Source organism: Dreissena polymorpha, chromosome 12, assembly GCF_020536995.1.
Source record: "Dreissena polymorpha isolate Duluth1 chromosome 12, UMN_Dpol_1.0, whole genome shotgun sequence".
NCBI lineage: Eukaryota > Metazoa > Mollusca > Bivalvia > Myida > Dreissenidae > Dreissena > Dreissena polymorpha.
Window position 1 is genome coordinate 68,388,252 of NC_068366.1, and position 9,560 is coordinate 68,397,811.

The 9,560-nt window shown below is 39.0% G+C and overlaps 2 protein-coding genes across 2 annotated transcripts; both read right to left on the reverse strand.

The window, feature by feature from the left end:
- Positions 1–7,314: 7,314 nt before the first annotated feature.
- LOC127852695 (loricrin-like) lies at positions 7,315–8,465 on the reverse strand. Its single transcript, XM_052386645.1, has 2 exons — positions 8,398–8,465; positions 7,315–8,131 (listed from the first exon to the last, which is right to left on the reverse strand). Exons 1-2 carry the CDS (start codon positions 8,463–8,465, stop codon positions 7,315–7,317), a joined length of 885 nt encoding a protein of 294 aa, XP_052242605.1.
- Positions 8,466–8,487: 22 nt separating this feature from the next.
- LOC127852697 (sericin-1-like) lies at positions 8,488–9,042 on the reverse strand. Its single transcript, XM_052386646.1, has one exon. The coding sequence runs from the start codon at positions 9,040–9,042 to the stop codon at positions 8,488–8,490; it is 555 nt and encodes a 184-aa protein (XP_052242606.1).
- Between the last annotated feature and the right edge of the window lie 518 nt (positions 9,043–9,560).

The window sequence follows — 9,560 nt, forward strand, 5'->3', positions numbered from 1 at the left end:
TGTGTTCCGCTCAGCCATTTGTGTCTGGTGCAATGATTTCGCGGCCGTGGGGATTGTTTCCAAAGTTGTATATTACCAGGAAGAACAAAATACACTTATTTTATGGATGCGCGGTGAACAGTCAAAACTGTTTTCCAAGGTATCAGGGATGACTTTGGTACTGTTGCCCGAGGGCAACAGTTCCAAATGTCAGCCCTGATACCGAGGGACAACAGGTTTGACTGTTCACCAAGCATCCATGAAATAAGTGTTTTATTACCTGATCAAATTTCCAACATAGAAATAACAGCAAACTTACTTTTTATTTACACACAACAGTAATCGATAAAATAAATAATTTTGACTGTTTAACTGTAAAATGACGTCATTTTTACGACGAAATGACGTCATTATTTCAGCGGGCAGCAGTTCAAACTGTTGACAGGTCAACAGTTCGATATTCATCGGTAACAGTGTAAAACATTGCAAATTTCTTTTTCGACGAGGAAATAGCAAAAAATAATTAATTATCATTTATATAAGACATCAGGTAATAATACAGAATGGCGAGGTCCCATTTGTGGACTCTGGGTAATCAGACAAGCAGTGAATACAGCAGGTTACCGTCATATGCAAAGTCTGAAATATGCAAGACTTCTCTGACTTAACTTTAACAATATTTTAAGTTTTGATAACTTATCTCTAAGGCAGTTTCCCATCCTTATACAATTTCGAATTTATAAGTTGTTGCATTTTGTTCTGGCCTTTTTACATCCTCATAATACCCACGTTTATATAACCCGGTGGCTTATGTGTTGCTTGTATATGTGTATATTTGTGTTTGAATAAGTGAACTGCCGTATTATTTATATTCAACTTCAATAATTAAGCAACACCTACATTAGGCTTTAGAATACTTCCATCGTGCTGCAATTTCATGAGCTCCTTATGAAGTAGAGGAAAAACTTGTTTTCCTATATCTGTCTGTCAATAAGCTGAAGTTCTGAATTATTTCTACTTTCTTCTTTTGCTTTGAGTTCCTTTTCAAGTGCATTTCCAATTGTGCAACATTAAAATAAATGTTTTCATGTTTGGATGAAGCTCTTTGTCTACCTCTTTATGACCTCAACATATGACGATCGAATCGACTCTGTTTATAAATATAAACGATAAGAAAAATATTAAGTCCCATTTCGTTTGAACATAGATCAATAATTTCATCCCATGTATTTGGACATAAAACGTTTTTATAATGACGCAATTGCAATTAAAGATAAACTGAAAATCAAAGGTTGTGATAACCGGTTTGACGTATGGTTCGTTCCAAATCTTCACGTTCAACCAATCGTTACAAATCTGGCCCATATTGTTCCCGTTACATCTTTTAAACAGGAACATTATCACAGTAGGAATTTACGCATTTTTGTAGTATTGATTTGAAGCAATGCTTCTTTGAGAGCTTCAACTGTATTTCAAATCCAGACTAGGTAAGACCACTAAAGTTTAGGTAAAAAAAACAACGAATTACCGTATTAGGTTATACACATTAGAATCAAAGTACATCCCGGTCCTTAAAATGATATCATTAGAATATTCCTCCTTAAACGAGTTTTGTTTCTCGGGGTAAGTACAAACTATTATTATTATAACACTGTCGTATGAAGATGTCATACGTCATATAAATGTAAATTACAGTATATTTGGTATATTGCTGTTATTTAAGTTAATTAACCTCACAACACTTTTACGTAATTTAGACATATTTAATTACCTATATACTATCGATAATTATTGGTATAAAAGTACAGTACATAAAAATATATGTATGTATTATTGCAATGAAACCTTTTACTACTGTATATAACTATATTTTGTATAATCGTAAACTTTGTTATTTATAAACACTGCATGCTCGCTGTGTCCACTTTTGGCTTTTGGCCTTCTGAATGCATTGTTTAATAAACATAAACTTAAAAGTATTACCGCTTGAGACGCAAAAATGAAAAATGTCATTGACTGAGTGGAACGACCAATTTTTACGTTGACCAATGAGTGCCCAATGTAACGTTTATAATTATCGAAAATGACGGAAGCTTGCTCTGTTTGTTGGTGGTAAAACAGTTGTAGACCATTGATGGCTTACATACGTTCATTCGATGTTAACGTCTTCGTGACACTGATTATAGTAGGTTGTTTAATGGGTAAGGTTCTTCTAACACTGAACGTATTTGGTCTTGGACGGAGCATATTTACGGTTTAAAGTACCGTATTCTTTTACGAGACAAGTAGTTTGAACCTTCATATGTTTACTTTAAATAATAATATATACATAAAACATGAACCAATTAGCATGCATATTGTGTATCACTGGTATGACACGTGTAAATAGCTACAACATTACTATTGTTCAGCTTAACCGTGGTGAGACATAGCTTCATTGAATCAAGAATACCACGTTTTGGTAACAGCAAAATCAATGACTATAGCATGTGGGAGACATGCTTTAAAAATCACACAAACGAACACGTGTTTAGAAAAAAAAAGAATTATACTCACTGATGCATACTACACTAAACACAGAGTAGATATGGCTCATTATGATATTAAAGAGCAATTGAGTTACATCCACACGGCATAAAGATATAATGTGAGCAACACAATGCATGCATTAGTGTTTGCTTTCTGCCTTAAAGCACACAACTTGCGCCGGTTCCGTAATTTATTTAAGCACTGTAAGCTACCATCTCGACATGGTTAACTTGGATGTCTTAAAATTAAACGAGATGGAACTAAAAACACGTACAATCGCTTCTGATAATAAAATAACACAAATAACACGTATTTTGCTGAGATTATAACAGATTGTGAGGAAGACATCAGTACTTTCTACATTGAGCTTACTTATAAGCTAGACGCATTCAAGCAGTAGAACCTAAAGTTGCACATAGGTATAAACACACTAGAGAACGTATGGAAAATGTCTTTATTTCATGTAACGTAAGTCTAGAACATATCCATAAACAAATTGAAGTTATAGAAAAAATAGACAAGGCTACACACTATCAAGAATAGTATATAAGTTTAGAAGAACAATAAATGAAATTGAACGAATTAACCGGTAGAAAATAACAGCGCAAAAAGGACAAGTATATTGCGAAAATTACATTTGCTCGAAATTCGGAGTAATAGAAAATCCTTAATAAGGAAACGGTAGTATTTGGGGTTCTTATACATGCATGCGACGGTATCGATGAGGCAATTTTCCAAATAACCAGGTAAGCGTGTAGGTAAGTTTGTTTTATGTAAACCTTTTCATTTATCGTGTATGAATATAGCATTTCTTGGTTAGTTGAAACCTTATTATTCTAGCTCGATTGCATAGAAAGCGTAAGGCTTATTTGAAACGCTATCGAGTCCGTTCTAAAAAACGCTCCCACATTTGGAATCGAACCCGTGCTCTACCGGTCGCTAACCAGACATCATATCCACTACGCCACGGCTACCTATAATCGCCGTATTCAGGCATTGGCATTTGCAGAAATTTCTCTCGTCACAAGTTATTTGTTACCTACTAGTGTTCATATTATTATACGACAGTAAGTGCCTGAACGTTTTGAATACCGAGTACGCATTGAATAATATAATGGACATGGATTATGCTCTAGGTGATACTCTTGAACAATCTTCAATTATGATACAATTGAACTGCTTTTCCGTATAAACCAACAACATCGACATCGAAATTTGGACTAATTTGTTTACCTTCATTAATCGGACAGAAAAGTAAATGTAACCGCAACGTTGATATTGCATTTTCTTATAAAATCAACAAAGATCAAAGTACGACACATAGGCGAATGCTATTCTCACGAATATTTTTTTCTACATTCAACGCACGCATGAGTCAATACATCTGCGAAGTTCTTTTTGAAATGAAAGTTAAAAACAAAATCGAAAATCGGGCTACTGTTTGAGTAACATTAACTACTCTAGATCGTGAGCTCATTCTCTGTAAAGCAAATGGCCAAAAGCTTTGTGTAGATTTTCCACAATATTGACAATGTTTTCAACCAAATACATTAAGTACCACAATAATATTGGAAGGCGAATACTTTATTAAGGATTCATTTGATTTTCCATTAACCATCATAATAATTGTTACCCAACTAGTATAAGTACTCGATATTTCATATGTACGTTTCGGGCTTCGATTATCGGTAAAAAGCTGAAATCAGCTTTAAAGGGTAGAAACGTACGTGATACATTCATTCAGTTGTTCTCAGATAGCATTTCGAAACTGAGCGCGATTATTAAAACTGAACAGTTAGAGCAATTACTGGAATATAACATTAAGAACTTAGGACGCGGATAAGATTTTTGTTTAAATATTTCTTGGATTTAGTAAACACTGACAATAACTACAATATTATTGGAAAATTACCTTTAATACAAAAATGAAAATCATGAGGAGGGTTATGACAGCGATTTTCATAGCAACGGTCTTTTATACGACTGAAATGGAATGCACGGGTTTAGAAGAAGCGGACTTCAAAGTGTTGCGATTTAACCAATGCCCCTTGGCAAGTTTGAGAATACACCTCCTGTTTGACCTAACACCAAAACAGTGCGCATACGAATGCGCAGTGCGGGCTTCGTGCAAAGGGGCCGGGTATAGCCCGGGTTTTAAATGCTGCGAACTATTTGATGTGGACGAGGTGAACTCGAATAACAGCGATGATCGACGATGCAACTTTATTGGAAAACGCGACATCAGCGCAGTTGAGGTAAACACGTTACCAATAATTAAGAAATTCTTGCCAATTGAGATTATAATATCAAAGACAATTGCGCGATTTTTTTAACATGTCTCATAGCTCATTCTTTTTTATTAATGTTGCACCCTTCTTGGTTTCAAATAGGTAAACATGTAGAAGACAGTTCGTTATATGTAATCTGAGAAAGTATATAAATATATTAATATATGTTTACTAAAAAAACTAATTAAAATCCCAAACGCTTGTATAGTATTTGCAAATTGGAATCTCATGATATATTATAAGGCAGATATAAGTACACGTCAGGGACCTGTCATTTCCGTGCATAAATACACGTTTTTATAACTACTTGTCCCAAACCAAATGTGAAGTAATTATGCAAAACATGTATAACTACATGTTGAAAACAAAGTAAGGAACGCATTAAAAATAAGACCACATTTAGTTTGTAAATTAAACACATGCATATTTGGATGTTAAGTGTGCAATATGTAAGCAAGTATTAAACAATTTCAAGATTTTAGACGTCTTTATTTTTTGTATAATGTTGTTGTATATATACTACTCCTTTGTATGATTCCGACGCAATCAATCAAATGTGATTAGTATAATAAGATCTATTATTGTGGTATGTACTTGTTTAATAAAAGGTTCCTTTCATATAATTAAATACTGCTTTCTTTAACAAGAGCCTAACATCACGCACACATAATATCCGGTTTTGTCATAAGCCGAATAACTACAATGTTGATAACAAAATTGAATGCATGTATCTTCAGGGGGTGAGCAAGTGCGAAACAGGTCCAAGATATAATCGAAACTCGAATCAGTGTGAGAAAAGAGGTAAATGTATATTAACAAAAATACATGCGACACGAAACCACTTTCAAAAGCAGTTTCTTTGTAAAAATATCAATTTATCTTACATATTAACATCCCGTTAATTCTTTACACAAGGTAGACTAGTCTTGTTGGTGTAAAAATAGTCTTTAAGAACTCGGAAAACGCCTAGTACCTTAGTACATCATTGCAAAACAGAGATATACTTCTTTAACAATTGTATCATAACTTTAATGTGACTAACTATGTTTTGGAATTAGGTAAACGGTGAATCGAGCACATATTCTTGATTCAGAATGTCCAACAGTGGAGCCTGTTAAAAACGGTGTCATACTTGGGAACAGTTTCGAACTTGACTCACGGCGAATGGTCCGATGTAACCCGGGGTACTGTGAGAAAAACGTTCAGACCACAATGCTTTGTTTGAACGGGAACTGGAACTATACGCCGGAGTGTGTACCTAGTAAGTCGACGATTACGACAACACGTTCAAAGCAAGCAAGCCCAGATAGTTAACATATAAGTCCCTTACGTATCTACATAAGAGCCCCAATTTTTCTTTCGATGAGGGTCCAAAAGCCGGCAGTGCAACTCAAGTTTGTACGGGTTTCTTATAGGCTACAACATGTGTCAAACCAACATGGCACACGAATGGGCTCATCATTGATACATAATGGGAAAACATACACGGGACCTTCATGAGGAAGAAATAGAGGTCCCACCTCCGGAAGTACAAATCAATATGGGTCCAAATGGAATAATACATGAGTTCAACATGGGACAAGGTGTGCCAACTATTGGTCCAATAAGGGCGAACATTGATGAGAGTAATAGGGGACAAGCTGCGGTCGCATCCACGGAAGGGCAAAACGATTTTAGACAGGTCCCATATAAGATACAACATGGTTCTAACATAGGACGCACATGTTCTTAGCATGAGTCCATGATGGGCACTCAGATGGGACCTTTATGGGATACCGTTGTGGGTCCTCACGTAGGGAGTCCCACACCATGTGTTATGATCGACATTGGGCTGTTTGAGGGTTTGGCGTTCTAGGCACATGGTGGTAAAAGCTGATATTCGATGATTTTGACATCTGTCAGCTATGAGGTCTTATGCGTCTTTACTTACATGCTATGTCTTTCATAACTGATTCAAATTCAACATAATGAATGAAATATCTTGTTATCAACATGTAACATTGTAAAATCTTACCGTTTGTTTCATTGTTGGAGTGCCGAGTGTTTCGAGCTTAAATATAATGTTGAATACCTGTTCAGGGACATTGTTAGATCCAAAGAGGGTCATTATTCCCGTTTAAATAATTTGTTTTTAAACATTTGTTAATACAATAACAAATACTTGGTTAATAGAAACAGGTGCAATCATAAGACATTTATACAAAATACATTTGCAAATTTTTCTTTGAAATTATGGATTAATTGTTATTATTAATATATGTTTAACTTCGTAGGCCCATGCACATCCGCGCCACGACCAACCCAACCAACAACTCAACCGTCAACGACAACCAAAATAATCCCTACTTCCATTGCCACCAAAACGAGTGCCGCCACCGTTACAACTACCGCCACTACTACAGCCACCAACGTTACTAATGCCGCCATAACTACTGGCGCAACCGTTACTATGGCCGCCATCACTACTTCCGCCACCGTTACTACTGCCGCCACCAGTATTGCCGCCAACGATACCGCCTCAATCACTACTGCAGCCACCACCACTACCGCCAACACTACTATCACCACCACTACTGCAGCCATCACTACTGCCGCAACCAATGGTGCAGCCATCAATACTGCATTCACCACTACTGCAGCTTTCACTACTGCCGCCACCGTTAATACTGCCGCCATCACTACTGCCGCCCCCGTTGCTACTGCCGCCACCAGTATTGCCGCCACCGCTACCGCCGCCATCACTACTGCCGCCGCCATCACTGCCGACAACACTACTCAAACCACCACTACTGCAGCCATCACTTCTACCGCAATAAGTACTGCAGCCACCAATACTGCCTTCACCACTACTGCAGCGTTCACTACTGCCGCCGCCACTACTGCCGCCCAAACTACTGCCACCACCACTTCTGCCGCCATCACAACTGTCGCTACCACCACTACCGCTACCACCACTGCCGCTACCACTACTGCCACTACTAGTACTGCCGATACCACTACTGCCGCCACCATAACTTACGCCATCACTACTGCCGCCACAACTACTGCCATCACCTCTACTGCCGCCATCACTAATGTCGCTACTACCACTGCCACTACCACCACTGCCACTACCAGTACTGCCGATACCACTACTGCCGCTACCAGTACTGCCGATACCACTACTGCCGCCCACACTACTGCCACCATCACTACTTCCGCCCCAACTACTGCCACAATCACCACTGCCGCTACCACCACTGCCGCTACCACCACTGCCGCTACCAGTACTGCCGACACCACTATTGCCGCTACCGTTACTACTGCCGCCATCACTACTGCCGCCACCGTACCAACTGACGGTTCCAGCATTGCCGCCACAGCTACCATCGCCTTAACTACTGCCGCCACCACCACTGCCGCCAACACTTTTGCAACCTCCACTACTGCAGCCTACACTACTGCTGCTACCACTTCTGCCGCCCATACTACTTCCACCCAAACTACTGCCACCACCACTTCTGCCGCTACCAGTACTGCCTATACCACTACTGCCGCTACCAGTACTGCCGATACCACTACTGCCGATACCACTACTGTCACCATCACTACTGCCGCTAACAGTACTGCCGATACCACTACTGCCTCCATCACTTCTGCCGCCACCGTACCAACTGACGCTTCCAGCATTGCCCCCACAGCTACCGCCGCCTTAACTACTGCCGCCACCACCATTGCCGCCAACACTTTTGCAATCACCACTACTGCAGCCATCACTACTGCCGCAACCAGTACTGCAGCCACCAATACTGTCTTCACCACTACTGCAGCCTACACTACTGCCGCCACCACTACTGCCGCCCAAACCACTGCCACCCAAACTACTGCAACCACCACTACTGCCACTACCAATACTGCCGATACCACTACTGCCGCTACCAGTACTACTGCTACCACTACTGCCGATACCACTACTGCCACTATCACTACTGCCGCTACCAGTACTGCTTATACCACTGCTGCCCCAACTATTGTCGCCATCACAACTGCCGCCCCCAACTACTGCCACAACCACCACTTCCTCCACCACCATTGCTACAATCACCACTGCCGCTACCAGTACTGCCGATATCACTACTGCCGCCACCACTACTACCGCCACCACTTCTACAACAACTACTGCCGCCATCACTTCTGTCACAACACAACCGCCGAATACGATCACACCATCCCCTACTATCACTGCCACCACACATGCATCGAACATCTCTACAAAGACCGAACAGACAACCAACGGTAATTGAATCCTTTTTTTATTTTTATTTATTTACATATGTTCTCCATTATTATTGACTGTATAACGTTATACAGGGCCATATTCACAGATTTAACTATAAAGTATTATGTTTTGCCTACAACTGCAAACCAGTATGTAAATTTTCGATATCGGAATGGAATATAAGTGACATTTTTCAAAGTTTGACTTTATTATAAAACAGCTTTCCGTCTATTTTATAAACCCTTTAAATAGGCGTTTAACTAAACGTAAACATTTCGCGTAAATTAAAAAATAATTAGGGAAATACATTTGCTGCAAATGCGTTTGCTGCAGAAGTCTTAATATTGAATTATAAAAACATTTTAAACTATATAATACCATTTTAAATCCGTCCATGTGGTATTTGTGCATGCATAGATTAAATTATGACTGCTGTAAAATAACTAATTGTGTTACTTATTTGGACATAACAGGTGAATAATGCTAGGTGAAGAGGTATACGACCT

Bases quoted from the DNA above. Each gene is read 5' to 3' on its own strand.
- LOC127852695 (XM_052386645.1), bottom strand. From the start codon at position 8,465: ATGCTGGAAGCGTCAGTTGGTACGGTGGCGGCAGAAGTGATGGAGGCA. The intron at 8,132-8,397 runs GTTAGCGGCAGT...TGGAACCGTCAG, and splicing joins GTAGTGGTATCGGCAGTACT to TTGGTACGGTGGCGGCAGTA.
- LOC127852697 (XM_052386646.1), bottom strand. From the start codon at position 9,042: ATGTTCGATGCATGTGTGGTGGCAGTGATAGTAGGGGATGGTGTGATC.